This window comes from Chiroxiphia lanceolata, chromosome 8 (genome assembly GCF_009829145.1).
Source record: "Chiroxiphia lanceolata isolate bChiLan1 chromosome 8, bChiLan1.pri, whole genome shotgun sequence".
Lineage (NCBI taxonomy): Eukaryota > Metazoa > Chordata > Aves > Passeriformes > Pipridae > Chiroxiphia > Chiroxiphia lanceolata.
Window position 1 is genome coordinate 23,950,308 of NC_045644.1, and position 23,384 is coordinate 23,973,691.

Genomic DNA, 23,384 nt, shown 5'->3' on the forward strand with positions numbered 1-23,384 from the left:
TTAGGAGGCAAATTTAGTTGGTATGACTGAAAAACAAAGCTATACTTTCCTGATGCTCATCTTAGATTATCAAGATTTTGCCTGGCATAACACTACTGACTTTTACGGAGCTATTTGCAACTGAAAATATACGAAGTGACAATCAAGCAAAATTGCTAGTAGTTATTTTACCTAAATTAACTAATACAACTTGGTAAAATTCAGTATAATGTTGTCAGTTTTCATCTTTCTTTCTCAAGTTTTCCGTGAATTTTAAGTATATCATGCTTCTTCACAGACTCCCTAGCAAAACACATGCTAACGTACCACAGCACTCAAGTAAAATCAAATTCTTATCTTACTCAGCCCAAACACAAAATTATATACAAGCATGATAACAAGAAACTTTTACTTATATTTTTATATTGAACTGTTGGGATATACAGAAAAAATGCACATTAAAATGACTCACTCTGGAAACAGAATATCACTTAATTTCATCAGGGTGTGTGTACATTCACTACTGCCTGCAGCATACATCTTCTCTAACTTCACAACCAAAACTCAAAGGAAGATCCCTGCAGAACTGCTAAATACTCAGGAACTGCGTGCTAAAACAGGCATAAGTGAACAGCCCAGAGTCCATCTCCATAACTTCTTTCAGTAGGGTACAGAAGACAGAGCATGCCCTTTCTTGCAAAATACACCACTAAGACCTTCATCGTATTTAAGATAACTGCATTTGGAAAGGTTTGCTGAGAACCACATAGATAAGTAGGAAGAGCATATTATTTTATTTTGTGTTAGATTTCTTAATTGTTTACCATAAGCTAAGAACACTGGCGACTGCAAATAGCACTAAATTACCTTGACAAAACAATCTCCCTGATGGCAAATCAATTCTAGGAAAATGATAGAGCAACAATGCCAGGGATCACACTTCTAAACAAAGGATTTTGTGTGAGACTACTAACATTCTAAAGAGAAAAACATGAGCATACTGTTTCAACTAACAATATGTTTTTTTGATGAATTTTAATAAGTTATATCTAGTATGCTGATTGCATTATGGAAAGATTTGATGGAACTATACTCTATTTACTGAAGTTGACAATCTTGCATGTCTCTACTGTAATGACCCCTTTCTGTTAATTCTTGTCTCATTGTTATTTAATATTTTGTATCAAAGTTTATCAAGGAGTAATAAGGTGTTGTAGCTGTTTACCCCAGAAAAGAGAAAACAATTGGTGACATGAAAATGCAAACAAGTCACATGATCATGCAAAAAGAAGACTAATCCCTTTTCCATGTTGACATTGAACTGAACAAATGGAAATGGATAAAGTTACTAAGAAGTAAATCAGAAGCATAAAACTTTTCCAGTTAAAACATATAGCTAAACACTAGAGTAGATTCTCTGGGAAGAACAGTGAATATCAGATTTTTAAAACAGTAAATACTTTTCAGCCTGGTTTGTATGGACCACTTAAAGTCCTTGCATTTGCATATGTCAATAGAATGATCTAAATATGTGATATTTCTAAAACTTCCACCTTCTGTAGGAGAGGGCCTACAAACCATTGAACTCCTAAATAAGTCTCTGTTTGAATAAATTTATGTAGAGCTGGTCTTACCTTGCAGCGGAAGGAAGAGTGAATTCCTGAGATTCCTTCTTGCTCTATTTGATGATTCTGTTTTGCAACTGCCATTTCTTAAAGTTACCCAATAATGCTTTCCAATTTGCTATCCACTTTCTTCAAACTCAGTTTTCACCAGCCCATCATCATCATCATCCATTTCCGGCTCCAACTACTCCTCCGTTTCAGTGTCTTTTATTATCCTTCTATTCTGTTGATACTGTTGCCCAGCTTTCAAAATTATACTTCAACTGATTGAACTCTTTGAAATAATACATACAATGACTAAAAATAAGAATGTTCTCCACCTATCATACTTGACTCCAAATTAAAATTATTTTTTCTTTTGTACATCATCCAAGAATTGAGCTCTAATTTTCTGCTTAATATGTATAACAGATTCTTACAGATGATTTTGAATATATTTCCATACATTTCTTTCTTGCTTACATGCTATAACCTAAAAAAAAAATGTTGTCCTATGAAATTTAGTCTAAGTTCAACTACTCTAACTGAAAATGACAAGAGTACCAGATAAACTGGAATGTTAAAATATTTCCAGTTTATTCATCTGACCATCTTTTCTGGAATTCCCTTCTGCTATATTTTTATGAAAAATATCTGGCAACTATCTAGTTTTTACTGAGTAGTAATAAACCTGAACCTAGGGTATATTATTTGACTTTAACAACAGTGAATAATGTAAATGAGCAATGGAAGCCAGAAGTATTGCAAAGTGGTAGAAACCTGACATTACATTACTGGATCAGCTTCTTTGGTCAGGCTTTTTAGTGGTATGATCCAAATCTATTACTAAAAAACTATTCATATTGTATTAATAGCAGTATTAATATACAATTACACCAGGCAGAATATATTGTTTCCTATTTCAAATGAAGGCATAACATGAACCATGTACATTCCTTCAAAAAATCTACATAAAACTAGAAGATATATTAGTCTCAAACAAGTTTTCATAATTTCAGATTCTCCCTCTCATCATCTACCCATCAGCTAAAACCTAAGATACCTTTAGGGTGCCAAAGGTCAAGCGACCCAACTACTCCCAACCCAAACTATGAGACATCTAGTATATACTTGTAAACTATCCCAAGGAAGTCTGTATTTGTATACATGCTACTCTTTACTGGGACTAATGGACAGGCAAGTAAAAAACCTTTTAACTACCCAGAGTAACCATTTAAGATCTTTGACTATATCCTGAGCATCACAGTGTATCTGTTTAAATTCCTCTGCCTCAAACCAACTATAGGGATAATCCAGGTCACATTCATTCCCAGCAGACATTAACATCTATGAGAACTCTTTCTCCCAGTTTCCCTTTTTTTAACCTAGACTCCTGAAGAGTCTTTGTTCCACATACCTTTTTAAAGTGAAACACATGTACACAGTTTCTCTACCCACAAGCTTCTCTGCTGTGGCTTAATTTGCACATGCATATATCTGCAATCTAGTAAATTTTCCTTCTTAGAAATGTTCCTATCACAGCTGTTCCAGCTGTGGGACCTGATTATTTAGCACCACTGTCTTAAATGCAAATTACCATATTCCTGAGGCAAAGTGCTGATTCTATGAAAGACTCACTGAATAGTCGCATTTACTTTGCAAAAGAACAGAAAAAGCTTAAATAAACAAAGAAGAAATTAAGAAAATACTTGAACTTTTCAGACAAGAAAATTAGCTTGGAGCCTAGTGACAGTCTTACTCAGTGGTTTTTCTAAATGGGAAAAGCAAGGCCCTTTTTAGACAGATTAATGACACTATGCCTTTCTTTTTTAGCAGTAACTTTATCTCCATTAACAAATGGAATAAGGAATTGCCTACAGCTGCAGCAGTTGCTCAAATCAATTATCACAAGCCTGATATAAAAGTACTTTACATCAGTGTAAGAAGAGGATTATAATAATGTTAAAAATGAATATATACTGGCCTTTTTTTTCTAACACCATCTCAAAATGGCGTGCACTGTAGGCTGGAGATGAGAAAAAGGTTCTTTACCCAGAGGGTGGTTGGGCACTGGAACAGGCTGCCCAGGGAAGTGTTCACAGCACCAAGCCTGACAGAGTTCAAGAAGCGTTTGGATGATACTCTCAGGCACATGGTGTGACTCTTGGGGATGGTCCTGTGCAGGGCTAAGAGCAAGATTCAGTGATCCTTGTGTCCCTTCCAACTCAGCATGTTCTGTGTAATTCTGTGTTTGTGATCCATCACCTTTTTATCTTGGCTGCTGTGCATGGGAGAATGGGCACGTAGTTAAGCTTACACACTGAGCTACTGGGAAGTCAACAGGACTGGTATAATAATCTGTTTTCTACTGATATCAGGAAGAATAAATCCATGTTGCTGTATAGATATGTCTGATCAGTTTCACAGTACTAAAAGAGTTTTCCTTCATTGTAATTAAAAACCCCAAACCAGTGCAACAGTCATTAAGTGGACTACAGGAATAATATAAAAAAATAAAATCCTAATTAATACATATTCTTAGGGCAGCACAGTATCATCATGTGGGTGGCATGACACGACTTGTGGAAACTACTTCCCTTTTTTACTGCTTTGAATACATATTGCATGTTTTCAGTTTCCTGCTTAAAAGTACACACTAAGCATATTTTCACTTTATATATATATATATCTGTTTTCTATCACCATTTTTCAAACATCATAACATTTTATATTACAGGCCCTCAAAGTTAAATGCATGAGATAAATAATACTTATTCACCAACTTGAATATTAATTTGAAATCTGTAAATAAATTTTGACACCAAAAAGCTTACAAAGCATAATGTCTGAACACATACACATTTGCACTGATCAACAGCACAACAAAATTGTGTTCAGACACATTTCAAGTCACTTCCCGAAGTACTGTTTCACCATTTTATAAGGAAAAAGACAGATTAGCATTAAATTATATCTTGTACTGTGCTGATGAAAGGTTCATTTGAATACATTTAAGAACATATGAATAACATTGCTTAGGATGGTCACAATGTCGTTTGTAAAAGAAATTTCAAGCAGTGTTACAATTCTTCATATGGAATTTCATTGTGTGTTTTACAAATCAATACATTTTAAATTATTTTGCAGGTGATTTAACATCATTAAAACCAACCAAACAAACAAAAACCCCCACCCTGTTGCACTCAAAATTCTTCCCAAATTCTGAATTTTAATAAATGATTATTTATAGTCTTACCTCTTTTCACTGTCACCTGCTGCTGAAGTTGACAGCAGGGAAAGGTTTATCTTTCTGATACTACTGGCACCATTCAGCCATTGTCACAACAGGATAGTTAGTACACTCTTTCTTCCCCTCATCTTGACCACACTGAAATTGTGCATCTAGTCAATAAACTACTGTAATATCTGGAAATTTTAAATAAATAGACCTGATACATATTATATCCTATTCATTCTATAAAAGCTAAAGTTATTGCTAAGCATAATTTACATTTGCTCGAAATTTCTAATTGTATTTTATTTTTTTAAAATTGCATTTCATGCACTTAATGCTCTAGACTGCATTCAGTGTATACACCATTATGGTAAGCACATTGGCATGCACAGGCAATACAAGAATAGATTATAATTAATCCCGTAGACAACCAAAAAAGGTGAAGTTGCATCATGCAATGAAACCACAGCTTGGCCTGGGCTGCCATGCAGAAAAAAACCTACATCAATGAGTCTGCTGTACGGCTCCTAGGTAAGAGTTGACATGAAAGAGGTGAGTTATTTCAGCAATGAAGTCACAGGCTGAAAATGTTTATACTACTGTAAACAAAATACTGTACATAGCACCAGTATTACTCAGGGATGGGGAAGAAGATGCTTGTAAAGGAGGACAAAAAGGATGAGAAAGAGAAGAAGGGGGAGGAGTAATTACAAATTAAAGTAACAAGTCTGAAATCCAATCGGTTCTTTTAAATAAGCAGTTTGTTGTTTCATTCATATAATTTTATTTGAGCTTTCAAAGCAAACCTGAGTTTTCAACGTATTTTGGGGAAAAAAAAAACTACCAAAAAACCAACAAACAAAAAAACCCCAAGAAAAAAAAAGAGGATGAAATAATGAGATACAGGGCAATTTCAAAATGTCTAAACTGTTCAATAACTGATGAATAACTGAAGAACCATAAACACACAGATATGTTGAGGTGAATTATTCAACGCAGTGCACAGGACCTAAATCACACAAGTTTCACTGATTGGAATGCATAATCAACCAAACTAAAAGAAGATGGATGATATAAGGGATGCATTGATATGAGTGATTTATTCAGTCACCTTCTGCTGCTTTTCTAGTAAAAGCACATGAACATGAAATCTCTGCTGAATAAATCAGGGTATTTTTCATAACTCGTGGTGCTTGTGAATTGCCTTTACCTTACTCACCTTCATAGTTGCACTGAACATAACAATGTGACCTGAATTATAGGGTGACCACCTAGCCTGTTTAAAGGATGTAGATTAGGCCCACTACTTCATAGCTTGGCTCCAGAGAGTTCAGAAAGACATAGTTGACCAGGTAATTTATTTTAATGCAACACTCACATAAGAGATGATACCTTGAGATGATAAAAGTATGATTTTGTAACACTGTAATATTTTATTATCTGTGTTCCATTACAAAAGGATTTTTCCCATGTTTCTGAATAGGTATGCATTTTTCAAGTAATTTTTCTTAATTACCCTTAATTACACATGATCACTATAGTTTTAGCACAGTTCTCAAATACATAACCTAATTATGGAGGGCAGCAATTCACAGAACACCAAAAAACAGCTTTACCAAGAAAACTAAATTTCACTTACTGTATAAGGTTTTTAATAGAATTTGTTTCCAGTTGCAGAACAATTACTTCTGGTATCTTTGTTTTTATACACTAATAGCTTTTTGAAACATTAATCTTTTAATTTAGTAAATTGCCACAGAAATTTAGATCAAACCAAAATCAGCTTAATTGACAGAAGACACCATTTTCTGGCCCCTTGAAATTTCTCAGATTTGCAGAAAAACCTGTCAGCATCTTTTGACTTTGATAGGCAAAAAAAAAATTAAAATTGCACATTCCAGATATAAAACCTCCTCTTACATAGTGAAATACATATTATTTTGCTGTCTAAACACTTCCAACCTCCTCACAGGGACATAACTTGCAGTCATGACTCATACCACTTTTGGCCACTATGTGCTATTTAACAAGGCTAGAAGAATGTTTCATTAATTGTATATTAAAGATGTGAATATTTTCTTGGATGTACAGGTGTACTTACAAACTGCTGCACAGTGCATGCAAATGTTATCACCTATGAAAGAGGTTATTGAGTCAAGATAGATTAAAGCACCGCTGACAAAGCCAGAAACCCAGTAAATTGTTTAAGGCAAGCAGATGACAAGGCCAAAAATTTAGAAACTGAACTTGCAGACTTCCAAAGTGTACCATTCAAAATGGTACTGTACAGTTATTAACTGGAATTATGGCATACTCAGTATGTACTATAACATATATGTACGTATCACAACACAAATTATACATATTACGTAGGTATACTTCCTCACTGTTGTGGAAATAAAACAATCTATCTAGACAAACATTGATTTAGCAAAAGATGAAAAGCAGTCCTTAAATTTACTCTCACTAAAAAATATACACCAGTAATTTTCCATCTAGTTATGATAGAAAGGTCCTCAAGATTCAGACAGAACACAAAGCTGGTCTTAGTTCTCCAATCTCGTCACTCTCAATATGAACATAGCAATGTAAAAACAAACTTGGAAGAATCATATCCTTCAGTATCTGCTACTAATGGAGCAGAGCATGATAGAAGCTACAAATGTAAGGATCTCTAAATATCAGGTTAAATTACAGTTTACCATACCTCTACACAAAGTTTATTGACACAGTTTACTGTCCTGCAAACAGCGATTTTTTTGCTATAAAACCAGCTAGTCTTCAGAAATACAGCTATTAAGTTCAAGAAGAGATTCAGTCTTCTGTTTTCAGCCCTTGCTATGAATCAACCTCATGTTAGAAAAGTTTCCCTGCTCCAGCTGGAGAGAAGCTATCAAACTCATTCATTTCCTAATGATCTAAAATGGCAGAAGTTTCTCCCTTTTGGTGTAGCCAAAAGCCATAACAAACTTTACATAGTTCATACAATTCTGTTGCAAATTATAAATTCTAATCACTATGAAGGATTCTGTAGTGTTGAAACTAAATGACCAGAGCTATGAAATTTAACTAAATTTCTGGGATATTCTGCCCTGGAGTTAATTCTTTCCGATCCTTGCATATAAAATTCCTTTTAATAAATCAACTACTCGCAAAGTTTAGTTTGGTAAAACAGGGCATCCAATTCTAGCTTTCTGTTTCTTCCTAGGCATACTGTGATGCACAGCAAAGAAAGCAGATGGGTCAAACTGCAGTCTCAACATTGTAAATATTTCTGCTGCTATAGCCCATGGATTTCAGCTAGATGATTCACATACAGAATTAAGCACATTGGATGGAACCTTCTGTAAATACTAACCAAAAATACTGTAAAAATCTTCAACTGGCAGGAACATCATAAAATTAATTGGCAGGAACATCATAAATATAATTGATTCAACCCACTCACTGAAGAAAGCTCAACTGTATTCAGACCCCTTTTGTCTAACCTGTTCTGAATACTTGCATGAACAGAGATTTCAAATCACTAGGTTTCAATGCTTCACTGGTCTTACAAGCAGAGAAAAGCCTAATCCTTCTAGTATTAATAATTAATACAAACCTTAAACTTTATTCTTCTTACTGCTTGTCTATATGAAAGATAATGTTTATAGCAACAAGAATTTTTCCCTCTGAATTCAGCAGGAACCTTCTAACATGTTAATATCCTTGTCTTCCATTTAATTTCAGTACATCTAAGCTTCCAGAATCTAAAGAGAACACTGCATTAGCAAGTTGTCAATTTTTGCCCAATTTTCTTAAATTAAACATTCACCCTTATTTTCCTAAACCTACAAAGAACAAAGACACTACAGTTAAAGGTCACTGCATTTAAAATTACAGATTTGTATCTAAGAGATTGATATTTACTAGGTAAGGTGGTACATATCACTTCAGAAGAAATTTGACAAAACACAACCATAGTTTAATTAAAAGTATAAATCATTCAGAAAAGTAGTCATAAGATAATTTAATTGACTTTTCACCAGTATTCACTGAAAATTAGCTTACTCATAAAACGATGTGAGAAAAAAATGGTAGACTATGGACAATCTATTTTTTCCTATGGTGGAGCACTTAAGCCTGACAATTAAAACGAAGATTTGCACTAATGGTGCAACAAGCAACCTGTACACTTAACATAAATAAACATCCATCAACAACTATTATTGCATTTTCATCATATCATGTGGTAAATAAAAATAAAATTAATGTTAAGCATCTTTGTCACATAAGTTTTTGCTTTGGAAAACCAGCAGCCAACAAAGGAGATCACTATCTGTCATCTCTATATTCCATAAGACAGAGTAGATGTACAGCTTTCAATTTGAATCTCTCAAATCGTTCTGTTTAGTGAAAAGCTAAAAAAATTTTAAAATTATTAAAAAAAAATAAGACAGTAGGGTGAGCTGCTTATTAAAAATATGGATATCTAATTTTTATTCTGTTATTCTACATTATCAGAATAAAATTCCATTTTCTAGAATTCTGTATCTACCCATGTATCCTATAGAATTTTATATATATATATATTCTATATCTATAATCCAGTTCTGAGGCTTTGCAAATCAAAATATTAAAATACGGAAAGAATTTATCCTTTGACCTACAGAAACTAGTATTTAACACTAGACCCAGAAGAATTAGTTACAATTATATACACCAGACTGAAGCTGGGAAAAAAAAAAGAAAAATTAAAAACATGCAGATACGAACTTACAGATGTAGAGATTTCACTCAACAGATAATACACTAAAAATACTAATGAGAACAATCTAATCTCTGCCTCTCCAGATAGAAAAACTATGATAAACATGAAAAAATTAAAAAGAAAACAACTGTAAAAAGGGGCTGATTGAAATGGAAATGCATTAATTTGAAGTTTGAACTTTGAAGTAGAATGTACACTGAAGAAAATAATTGGAAAAAAAATAGAATAAGCCACCTAAGAAGCCTTGATGACATGTGTTTAATGTAAAAAGTGTCACATTATAAAAATGTCAAGTCAGATAAGTAAATAAAAGGGATATGAGAAACACCCTGCAAAGCTGTATGCTAACATATCTGTTACTGTTTGTTTGATTCCTTTAAGTCTTTGGATTTGGTTTCACTTGACCAGGTAAATGAGTTAATAAGTTTAACACTTCTGAAATACTTGATTGAAAACGGCCATAAGCAACTAACTGAAACAACAGGGTGACCGGATTCACAGCCATGAACCTGTGGTGATTTGAACATTTACACTGCTACTGCATTTTAGGTACAAAATCAAATGCATTAGAGTTTCAAATTTTCCCTAGGCAGCAAAGTTTATTCAACTCACATCAGGCATTTGTGCTCATGATAGAATGCTGGTCTAGAAAAAAAGCTTTCTTTCCCATAAACTAAGAGTGCTTTGAGACAAGCCTTGAGACATTGCACTAAGAGTTCTCAGTGCATGTACCCAGTCATCCTTTCACAGACAAGGGTAGAATAACACCACTGTCCTGATTGCTGTAGCTGTTTATTTCACTTCTTTCCCTGCCTCAGGCAAGCCCATTACTTTTCCTTTCCAGAATTCATTCACTTCCCAGCTAATGTCTCTCACATATAAAAAAAAACCAACTCACCAAATAAAAAACCTCAACAAAAAAATGCAAAGTCCACCGTCTCCCTAATGCTCTAATTCTTCCCATAAAGAGGGAACACCATTTAAGTACCACACCATAGTTGGCCCATCTGATCAGGATTTTCTCTCTACTATATGATTATACACTTGCAGCAGTTTCCATGTAAATGAATCAGCACAATAAATGTGACCAGCTGGTATGCTAAAGCACAGGCATAAACCTCTGGTTTTGCATAGTGTGTGTTTGGGATAAGATGTAAAACCACTGCACGCATGCTGATTTTATAATTTATGAAATATGGTACAGAAAAAAAATAGAAGATGAAAAATTTTCTCTACGTCAATATCGCAAAAGGGAATTTAAAAAATAAAAATTAAAAATAAAATAAATAAAAAAAAAAGGAACATATCTGCACGAATACACTTGACAAGGTAGACCATGGATAGAACCTGGAAGCTTTGAGATACCAAAGGGAAGAGAAAGACACAGCAAGTGACATCAGAACCCAACAGCTTAGATTTCACATCTGTGTGTAGTCAAGGGCTTAGGGAAGCTCAGAAAAAAGAACAGGTGAGAATTGTAAGCTACCACTTATTCACATTTAGTTTCTATTAGAACATGATGTAGAAGGACTCTATGTTGCTGACTGGAAATACCATGAACACTGTTATTAGAATACTCAAAACACTTATAATCCCAAAGGGTTTGTCTATACAGAAATAAGAAGAAACTAAGTGAAATATATTGGAGAACTAGGAAGAGCAGTGTCCTAGGAGTTCTGGGAGAAGTAAGTATGGATAATGCAGTAAAGGACTGAAATATACACTTACAAATCTACCCCTGATGAGGACTGTAAAGAACACAAATTACTGTTTATTACACAGGTGTACTGCAAAGACCATTATCCACCAAATGGACTAATATGATCGAAGATACATCAGGATTGTGCTTTATAATCACAAGTTGGATCCTGACAAATTCTTTCTAACATTAAGGTATTAGATCACAGACTAAGTTGTAAATCACGTTTGACAAACTTATGCACAGTATTATTGATTAGCATGTTTGCACATCCACCATCCTATCACTACTGCAAAATCCTAGACCGACTGGTCTACATGTAAAGCGTCTTTAAAAAAATTTGTGTGGGTAGATCTATTTTCATTATGAGACTGCACAAGGATGTTTTTTAACAAAGGTGTCAGACTGACAGTCCAAACTGCATTACCCACAGAATCATCGACCCGTCAGTACTATAAATCTTGACATACACTGAACAAAAGTAACTAGACTGACCTTAGGAATTCTTGGCAGGCTTGTCTCCCTTCTTGCTACTTGTTCACATATAACACAGACTACTAGAACCAATATTTTGTAGTTCATTCAACCTCAAACTATACTAGCTCTATTCAAGCAGTATTTTTGTTTTATGTATATACCTTCCCTTTCTCAAAATGCATTATTATTACTAACGTAGTTCTGGACAAAAAAAACAAAAACAAAAACGTAAGTATCTTAAAGTCCCTCCTCCGATCAATCTTCTGAGAAAAACTGAGAAAAGTTTTCATGCCAGCATTACTATTCTGTATGTGCATCAAGGATCACTGCAGTTAAAAATGTCTAAGAATTAAATACTGTGTAAATGTGTAACTGAAGAGTCGTAGATATTTAAATACATGCACAGCTAAAATAATCTGTGCACCTGCAAAGTATGGAAACTTTTCATTTACTAGAGTGGCATAATTATTTTGCTTTGATAAAGACTGGCCATATGCCATAATTATTGATGTCTTTCTCTCTTACAGATAACACGAGCAGTTATAATGAGCAGCATAATTTTGTTATGTTAAATTAACAATCAAAATATTTTTTGTTTTTCCTACAAATTTGTTACATTACTTTCATTTTGGATGAACAGCAAAGACTAAACACTTCATAAGAAAGAAATTACTGCTTTTTTTTTTTTTTACTGCAAAATGGTCTCTGCCTTTAGGATTAACGTATTCAAACATCTCATCCTTTCTGCCTAGCCATTTATTGTGAGTGTACAGGAACTGATATAAAATTTGTTTTAAGAGAAACAAATCAACAAAACAAACAAATTAAAGTCAACGTAGTCTTGAGGAGAATAAAAGAGTGTATTACTTACACTACTTAAAATACATTTCAACATTTTTTCTATTAATTACAGTCCAAGTTCATGATGTTTCTATAAATGACATTATAGAAATATATATCACCCATGCTCTAAGTCCTGCATTGCCTTCCAACTTATTGTAAGAAACTACAAAATGTTTATGACGTGTACTAATGGACTACTTTTTTGATATTATGTTAGTATAACATTATGAGATTAATAATCTAAATGAGTGACAATTTTCATGGCCAATATCTTCTTTGAGGGATTTCTCTTATTTTCTTCAATCCACTTGACAAAGTTCAAATCTGTTGAGCTGAAGGTACACACTGGAACTCAGTTTTCCTCATTTTTATTTCTTTTACTTTGTGAGGAGACAGATAAAAGGAAAGGAGGCATGATAGTCTGTTATAGTTCTTAATCACAAGTACACTCCATCTAGATTGACTCGTATGGAAATTTCACACTTTTTAATAAGGTCATAAATATATGGATATTAGTATTTGTGAAAACAAATGTATTAATAATAAATAATTCATGCATTGGAAGTAATCCATGTATGGAAAATAAAAATTCTACATGTGATTTAAAATGGAATTTTTTATCTGAAACACATACTGAAGCAAATTTGAATTACATTAGAACACAGACCATTTTAGTCCTGCCTATATGCACTACTATTGCATGATATATACTTGGCATACAACAGACATTTGAGAGACTAAACAAGAGGAAAAGAATTTTAGAAGCTAAATCAGAACAACAAAAATGTTTTTTATCCTAGTTTCACACTTACTAGGTTACCCTTGATATGCAAATCAGAAGGGCTTATTTTCTATTTGAGTTTGTCCAGCACCAGATTCAAGATACTGATTCTTGTCAAACCTTTATTTTATTAAACAGCCTTTTCCTTTCTCCTATGGAGAATCTTACTACAATATACCCAAATCACAGATCAATCCTTTTCTCAATAAACCAAAAGCAATTATACTCTTTATCTCTGGGATCCCAAGGAATTTTCTCCATCCATCAAGTTTCCTATGCTCTCCACCATCCACTTTTTGGGTCCCTACAGAGTGAGTATCTGCAATCTTCAGTGTCTGCTTCCACAAAATCAAGATAACAAACTAAGCCTTACAGAGCTTTCAGTAGTTAGAGCAATAATGCAACAAAAACACTCTTTAATGGAAGTTGCTTTTTCTGTGGAAGACATGTGGAAGCATGCTATCAATACTGATGCCAACAGCATGCTTTAGACAGTGTGCATCTCATCTGCTCATACAGTTCAGGAAGTTGCAAATACTAGAAAGCACTGTGGCAGATCCTCAGACATACTTTTCAACTCACATGCTCCCAAGCCTTATAAAAATGCTTTCACTTATCTCTGCAGCTTGAAACACTGCAAATTTAATGCCTTGAGCCTTTCCTTTTCCTAAGAAAACTCCAGGAAAATAGGTTTAAAAAAGAAAGAATGCAGACATTCAATTACACGGTACAAATGTACTCAGGGTCATGACAGCTTCACATTCAATAGAATACTGCACTCAATAAATCCCTTGTACAATTAGACTGCTTACCTGGCAGACCTACATCAATCCCTGGGGCACAAATTAGACTGAAACTGTTCTCTGCATTTTCTCCTTCTATAATAGTAATGATACAACCAAGTACAAATATCAATTGTTTGATCTGGGGAAAAGATACAGCTTTTGTTACCTAGAGTTCAGATCAAAGGTTCTTTTCTGTACGGAGGAATAGGTGAGAAACTAGATGGAATATGCCATTGTGTGCAGGTGGCACTTTCTTTTCCCTTTAGAAATGTATTAAAGTTATCTGTGGGAGTATGAATAGCTCTTCAATAGCAGCATAGAACTCATTCTATTTTAATTCTTGATTCCATAAGCCTGACTGTAGTGTTTTGATTAAGAATTAAACTTGAGTTTAGATGAAAATAATACCCAGATAGTATCAAGACTTTAATATTTAGGAAGGCATTTAGTCACTTTTCTTGCCACAAGAAATTCATGTCTGATACTGTATTTTCTGAACTTTGAAAGTAGCCATAAAGTTATTCTTCCTGCCTCAATAGGGCTAAAATCTTTATTGTTGCAACAACAGTTTCCAATAGAAAAAGACTGACTGGGTTTTATATCTGATAACTAATTTGACAACAGTGATCCTAGAGAACAGGAGTCAATAAAACTTCAGAAAGGAAAAACAGAAGTTGAGAAGACAATCAATCAGGATGTTACAGCAGTTCGCTGCCATCATCATGCTGTCCTAACTTAAAACTCATACAAGGCTGATCTTCAGTATGAATTGTGTGTCTAAAATCTGGCTCCAACTTTCACCTAGCTGCCAATTTCTCGGAAACCTAATATCCAAAAGAAAATCTGATAATAATTTGCCATGTCTCATTTCTGAATAAGACACTGGTAAAGAAACTAATATGGAAATTGCATTATCCAAAACATTTGTTTTTTTACTTTCTCTGAGCCATCTAAATGATGCAAAGGAATAGACAAGAACAGAGTTCATCAAGAGATAGCCTTCATTCATTGGGTAATGTTAAAAACCTTTGAAAACTATGAGTAAAACACATAAAAATATACTTCTATATATTTTATAATGAAGAGACTTTTTTGTCACTTTTTCTGAAAAGGCAGAAAACTCTCATTACAGGTTAATTCTCCTCCCTTATTCTCCCATCACTATCTTGATTGGTTATAGATGCGACAACCTTAGCTGAAGACTAGCTTGTTTCTAAGATGTCTCTCCACTTTGAGTTCCTTCTTTACAGAGTTAAGTGACACAATTTTTCCAATTCATACACTGCAAATCACTGTAAGATTTTTTTCATTCTAAGCTAGACTACATGACTTCTTGGAGGGGAAATTAAGTGGCAGGAAGTTGGAAGGAAAATTAGCCTGTATAAAAATGTCCTGATAGCTTTTTTTTAAGGCCTTTTTAAAGATAATAAAAACCCAGAGACTGTTGAAACCAATATTAAATCTTGTAATATCTGAATACTAAGATGCCCTTTCTGGAAAAAAAAAAGTCTTTGGAGATAGTATGAGGCAATGTATTTAAACATTTCCTATTAAGCTTAAATTCTTTCCTCTGATATTTTCTCTGCCAATTACAAATAGATAGGCTGGGTGATCAAGTCCAATAGAGGCCCAAACACAAAGCATACTTTAGACAGCTCTTCAATTTAACATGACTCTCATTTTCATGAACAGACATGAAAGTGAGCAAGAAGGTTTAGAGCAACCTACAATGAAGGCATTAAGAACACACACAAATCCTCTTGAACATTCATTGCCACAATCCCCACACCCTTTGCTTCCTTCCCATCTCATATGTGTGTTTCAGCCACCAAACTCTTTGACAACCTCCCAGCTGGAGTACTAGCTTCCCTGTATCTGTTGGGAATAAAGACCTAGCTGCATATGAATTTTGTATAACTACTAGTTGTATTCAGATGGCAGTGCAGACAGTGAGAAAATTAAAGTCAGTTCTGCACTCTATTCAGCAGAAGGCTGCTTTCACCATCACTCAAACCAAACTGCTGGGGAGTGCATAAGCTATCTGGAGTCAGTAGGAGGTAGAAGATGAACCCAAGTAAATGACAGAATTACCATAGACCCCTTTCTACTCCCCACAGTATTTTCAAGAAAGATGAGAGTAGGGGGTAGACTGGTTTCATACCTCTCTCTAAACGCAAGAGAAGTTGATTTCTTTCTCCACTTTGTCACACAAGATCCTACTCAGTCTATGTCATGCTCTCCACAGTGACAGCATGCTACTGCAAGGGTAATAGTTCCCCGCAGCAAAGCAACAACTCTTTAGGAAATGGGGAGGTGCAGAGAGGGGACATCTGTCTATTAATAGTTCTGCTTGAGCTAGGATTACACTGAGTTTTCAATACTTCTCTTGTGAAACTGATATCCTGATCAATGTACCAGGATGGTGGTGCCAGTAATTAGCATTTCCCAGCTCCAGGTTTCCACCTGCTGTTTTAATTCTGGTTATGAGCTTTAGTTCTTCACCCAAATCAGTAGTTTGAAAGAGAAACAAATTTTAATTTATTTATTTTAATAAATCATCTTTGAACCTCTCTCCTCCTCTACTAAAATATCTTTTCAAGAATTTATTATGATTAGGACAAAGATTAAATAAATAGCTATGCACATGCATGGAATTTTACAGCCACATGCCGTGCAGTTAATGCTCAGAATATTAATTTGCTTAGCAGGCCTCCTGTCATGCTAAGGTCTATTTTCATTGTATGTTACCACACTTGATTGCATGGAAATGTTTCCTTTGATAATTTTTCCCCTATGCAAGTTACTGTTCCTTCATGAAAAGTCTTTTTTAAGTATTATATATGCACTTGTATGTACTTCACAGACTTTTCTTCATACTGTATCACCTACTTGCTCCACTCTGTCCTTGCCAAAAAGAATGTAACTCCAAAGACTGCTTTTCAAAATGTTGAGAAAAAGCAATCTTCAGTATAATGTCTGCCAGTTTTAACATCTAAAACCCAGAGAATGAAAAAACCTGCCTTTAAATAAATTTTGTCAGCCTGCCAAATATACTCCATTTTTCTGTGGTATTTCTTTATCACTTAGCTGGAGCTGTCTGCTTATTCAATAAAATGTTAGGCCTAATATTCTCTTCTTCCTGTAGGCATTCAGTCTTGGGGGTGGGGGGGCTGTTTGTTTGTGCATAGAAAAGAGGAAGACTCCAAATGTTCATCAGGTACCAGCCTTTGAGTGAGGCACATATGATATCAGACTAGTCTCCACAGACTTTGATCTCATGAAGGCAAGTAATTTATTTTCATTTACCTCCTGCCTGAAAGGTTATTCCACTGATTAATCTACACAGGCAGGTTCATTCCTGTCTCTCCAAACCTGATGAAATTGTTAGTGACACTCCTAATCAGTACAAAAGAATTCCAATATGCTTTTCAATGTTTGTCACTTACGTGCAAAAATTCTGTTTCTCTATAAAATCAAGTTTTATATATGTAGCAACCAGAGCCAGAAAACTTCTTCCTAGTGTATTAATCAAACTGACCCACATATCAACCATTATTGAGCTTTGATGCAAAGCTTCTGAAAGGCTGTCAGTATTTCTGTTCACCATTGTACCACCGGGTGGCATCATCCTATCCAAATACTTTGTTTTTCATTTACTGATAGATTATTTAGTTGACAAGCACAGACTGTCTACAGTGCAAAATGCTTTGTGCTTGACAGTTCTATTAACTATGATGACTAAGAATAAATAACAAGAACAATCATCTCAACAATTCTTTAAATACAGCTTGTCCCTCTCAATAGCAAACAACAAGACAAACTTATTCCTAGTAATTGGTGCAGACTTGGCTTTGTGTTTTGCAAATTTTCTGCTGAATTTTCAACAAATATTTGAGAAAGACAATATTTTTAAGGTTAGACATTAACGGTCTTCAACCAGCTTTATAAAGTAATTATCACTTAAAGGAGAATTTTGCTTGATTTCCATGATGCCAGCAGGCATTCACCCCACCATCTTAATTCCATTAACTAATGCACTGGGCAAAATCACACAGGTAAGGCCACAGGGCCTTTAGGTAAGGGGATGGGGTGAGCTGGGGGTGGAGGGGAACCTTCCTCTGAACGAGAAAGAAATATGAAGAAACTTTCATGACTGGAAATAGAAAAATATACCTAGACAGTTCTATGCAAACCAGTCCGTTAAATATATAAAGTCTCAAAGAAAAAAGATAATGGTTTTAATAATTTCTCAGCCTTTCTCATGGCTTCTGAGGGAATTTTTCAAGAGCAAATAGAATAAAGAAAGATACACTGAAAACACTCTTGGTAGTATATTATGTCCAGGTGTCACACTGTCAACTTTACAGATATGTAAATTTACTGTTTCTCAAAAATTTCTTTCGAAGTTCAACTTCATAAACTGGGAAGGTAAGGGAGTAAATATGTCTAATGCTCTGTGTGATCAGAATTCATTTATTTGACATTCAATATAATCACCACAAATAATATTTTTATAATTTAAGCAATCTTCTTTTGCAATTCACAGGCTCCATAATAGCTATAGGGTAGGTCAAATGTTTAAGTGTTAAGAGGGGCTAAGCCAAGTTAAACACTATGATTTTCTTTAAATATACTATAAAGTGTTTAAATGCCATTTATCACACCAATTACAAATTTTGAGAGGGAGCACATCTATGTGGTGAAAGAAACTGTTGGTCAATCTGCTGGCAAATTTTTTCATATTTCCATCTCACAACATGACTCCTCCCCCTCCCAAAATATTGAGAGATTATTGTTTTAATTGGGTACTAAACAACCATGGTAGTGCTCTGTTGGCAGAGAATCATGGTTCTTGTGCCAGCTCCCAGAACAGCATGCTTATTAGTTATGGCTTTGCAAATTCTCTCACATACAACATCTGAACAACTTGAGAAGAAATTCCCAGATTTCCCATTGCATGCAAGTACTACAAGTTGCACCTTAAAGGACTAATGTATAATAAAGATAGAAAAAAAGCAATGCTTCATAATAGTAGATAAAAAAAGCTACAGATTCTTGCAAAAGTAAGACTACTAACATCATACTATAAAGTCATTGGGATTTCGTTATGCCTACATTTCCACTTACCAAGATACTGAATCTTGGATAAATATGGTCTTGAGTACAGAGAAAATAGACACTAAGAACATTTAATCTTCATACTTGTTCACTTATGTGAACCCAAAGAACCTTATCATTCACTGATTAACTAGCACATACTATTAAAGTCTTAAAAATTGAAATGGAGGCTGGGGTGTTTTTAGCAACAACTAACTACAGAAAAATGCACACCAAGTTAGTATACGTCATAACTACTCTGTCTTTTCAAATATAACTTGTAGTCCCCATTTTCCCATTATACCTGCATCACTGGAATTTTTACACCTGTTGTTCTTGCTAAAAGGAGAACTTTTTGAAGTTATCAGTCACATGGCCACAGATGTGCCCAGCTGGCACAATTTCTTCATAGTCAAATTGTCTATGACCTCTACTTGTAAACTAAATGCTCAAGTAAGCAGCAAACCCCTCCTCAAAAAAACCCAAAAACAAACAAACAAACAAGTAACAAAAAAAACACAAACAAAACAAAACAAAACAACAACAACAAAAAAAAACAAACCCAACCAACCAACACCCCAAAAATAAAACATTCAGGAAGATAAAGGATACAGCCTACATTAGAAGATTCTGCAGTCCCAATGGCTTAGCAAGAGACACTAGTCTGACTGCTAATCAGGAGCAGCAATTCATAGCTTGCAGTCTTTAATGAGCTCACCTTCTGAATCTTAGGCTCATATGGACTAATGAAAACCACTTTTTTCTTTTCTTTGCACACACAAAATTACTACAAATGCCAAGGAATTTGTATCTATTATCATCTAAAGTAATTAATTTACCACTATTTCTTTACGTTAATTTTCATTTAGGTATGGAGATCACTTTTGCCAGCTCAAGGAAAAGCAAAAGCAGAGCAAAAGCACCACCAGAGGACTCCCTTGAAAATCACAGGATGATCTTCATTAACTCTTATTCCAGAACTGGCATTCACATCTTTGTCAATGTACGTCCTGCATTCTATCTTTTTCTACCCTGTTCATCTGCCCTTCCCAACTCAAGTGTTGCCAGAAGTTAATGAAAAGAGCAAAGAGAAGAACAAAGCAAGTCTACTAGAAAATACTACTTTGGTTTTGGGGAAAGATGACTAGTGATATCACTCTACTGTTTGATGGTCTCCTGTGCCATCACTGGTGATAAACCTAATTGTCCTCTTGACAAAATCCAATTTGCCTTTCCCTTCTGCACAAAAAGAAAGAGACTGAGTAAGCTGCTATCAGGAAATACATAGCATGAGAACAGAAGTTTCTGTTGGTGGCAGGTGAGGCCTGCAACCCACAATTACCAGCTGGAGCTGCAACTGTAATCTCACAGGAAAATCAGCCAGAAATTCCTGAGCTAACAGCAGCTGTTCAAGAGATTGTAAGTAGCTGCCAAAAAGTGACAGAAAATCGTGGGAGTCCCAAATATTTTGAGAGATCTGCCAAGTAAGACAATAATCGCTACATATTAAGACAGAGCTCTTGATCGAAAAAGAAGGTGTGGAATATTGCCTAAAATGAATAAGTTTATTGATCTTAATTTATTTTGCATGGGTCAGATAATCACATCACTTGGGAAAGTAGTGAAGAAACATTTTTATTTCTTTCAATTTTTTTCTGCTTGTCTTTCTATTGATTCTGTACACCTACATATTTTTTTACTCTATTTCTGGGTTTGGTAGAGAAGAGATTGCTTTCTCATTTTTTTATGTAGCACAAAGTACAGAGAGGTTGTAAAGGCTAAGATGGATAGGCCTCAAGCTTACCAGTGCCAATAACAACACAAGTCTTAAAATCCATTAAATATATTTTGAAATCACACCAACTGTTACTGGAATGACCAACATGATTCATGGATGTTGAAAATCTGCTCTTTTCCAAAGATTTTTTTTCCAAACAACATTAGGAAAAATCAGCTTGCAGAACTGCTGCTGTACTTCTATTATCTTATAAAAGACCACATTTCCTATATTTGTCATTAAAAAACTTTTCTTACATGTGTGTGATCAAAATCTGAACTATGAGGAATACAATATTCAACCAAAACTGTAATTTTGCTACGGGACAGGTAAAACTATCAGGGATAATGCACTTGAGTTTGCCTAATACTAAACAAACAAACAAACAAACAAAATACTAATATGAAACCCTAAAATGGAGCACTGATTTTGTAGGTAAGGCAAAAAGCAAAGATTAAAAAGCAAATTGTGTTCTTCTGTCCCCAAATCATTCTACCTGTGCCTCTTTCCTCCAGCTCTAAAATTGAGGTTATCAGTTTGGGGTTGTTTGGGGGGCAGTTTCCTTCCATTTGTTATGTATCTTACCTTAAACTCATATGATATTCTGTATATTACCCTGCATTTGCTCAAAAGATAATCAACTAGAACCTCGGACTTACAGCGTCCACAGTAACATAAATACAGCACAGAAGGAAAACTATTAGTCTTCTCCCTGAATGACCTAGAAAACTTCGGAGTTACAGGGAAACCTTGCTATCTTTTGGTGTACAAGTCCTCAATTTCCCAAGTTCACAATCTCACCTTTTCCAATATAAATGCTGTTTTAGTGCAGAAGAAAACTGAAGTAGACTACAGTTTATTTGTGAAATTAATGTAACTGCATGAGATCTTGGTGGAAGTCTGACTTATGATATACTAGCAGGTATTCTACTTGCATGAAATAACATTATTATGATATAGAATAGTACCTCTATGTAATAATGTGGTTAAAATTACTAGTGAGATTCATGAGGATAAAAAAAAAAAACAACCCTACTCTGTGCCTGGTTGGTAGCCCACATAAAGGAACTGCCTCTACTTGCCATTTTTACCTACAACTTAAAGGTATGCCTAAAGAAAGAACTAAGAGCAAACTGGAGAAGATGACAGACTATAAAATTTAACACAAAGTTTAGGTTAACTATTTCAAATTAAGCAATTAATTATTTTAAGATCTCCTTGATTTGTGAATACTCCCAAAATTCATTTTTAACTTCTTTCAGCAATCAAATCTCTACAGATTCTCTAGTACATTTCAGGTAGAGCACTCTGGTGTCTCTTCACAAGTTTTAAACACCAGATTTTGAAACAGAAGTGCTTTTTTTTTCCACCTCTCTCAGCTAAGATGACTGGAAATTGTTGCCAAGCTCTCGGGGAATTCAATCTAGGTTTGATTTTATTTATTTTAACTATCAATGAGAAGTGACATTCAAAAAGCATGTTTGTGACACTGCCACATCACGCAGAAGTGGACAAATGAACAGTTTACGTTAATACTGTTCTGTGGAAGACCAGGGCCCCAAGGGCACCAGTAGGACGTCACAGCCAGAGCCAGCCTGGTAGGACACCCTGCCCAGCATCCCAGGAGCACCATTCCGCCCTGACCACTGGGAACAGCCAGGGCAGCTGCTCCCTGGGGGGGAAGCAGCAGCCCTGGTGGTACAGACCTGGCCGAGCCATCACCACAATGGCCTGGGCCACTGCAGCCAAGCACTGGGTCCTGATGCTCAGGGAAAGGGCAAGGCAGGGGGACATCTCGGTGGACCCAGGAGGTCCCAGCTAAAGCTGGGGAATGGGGCTGGGGCAGCACCCTTGCAGCAGAGGAGGCCCCTGGGCAGCCCATCAGGGCCATTAAGGCCTGTGGATACCAAAATGAAATTTCTTCTAGGCTAGAACCCACCAAGTGAATATTTAACCCTGTGGAAAATTTTAATGGCTGAAAGGCAAAGGAATTTTTTGATGGAAATTTTGTTGCACGCGTACATACAGAATGTTGTTCAGGAGCTGCAAGATTAAAAATTTCTGCTTTTACTTTTTAGTTAAAAGCTGCAAAGTATTATTTGTGAAATTGATTTCTTAATCTGTCATCCTCGGCAAATTGATTCTCAAAATTGACTTCCACACTAAAAATTAATTTACAGGGCTTTAAGCAGTGAAAATAAGAACAACAGAAGCACAACCTTACGACTGTTACACTAAGAATATAAATAAGGTGGAACAAACTCAAAATGAGCATTTATCTGCATTATTTTATAATCATTCTCTAGTATTATTTTCCTTTAAAGAAAAAAGTAATTACAAAAATGTGTAACACTAAG

General features: G+C 35.0%; 1 protein-coding gene across 36 annotated transcripts in view; it reads right to left on the reverse strand.

The window, feature by feature from the left end:
• The window catches only part of KCNMA1 (potassium calcium-activated channel subfamily M alpha 1), a 463,622-nt gene that overhangs the window by 199,330 nt on the left and 240,908 nt on the right, over positions 1–23,384 (reverse strand). For 5 of the 36 annotated variants that reach the window (XM_032695571.1, XM_032695555.1, XM_032695562.1 and 2 more), the window contains exon 4: positions 5,322–5,345. The exons of the other annotated variants lie outside the window; for them this stretch is intronic. In XM_032695571.1, coding sequence (XP_032551462.1) covers positions 5,322–5,345 — 24 coding nt within the window. The remainder of the gene's footprint in view (positions 1–5,321; positions 5,346–23,384) is intronic. 36 annotated transcript variants of the gene reach the window in all.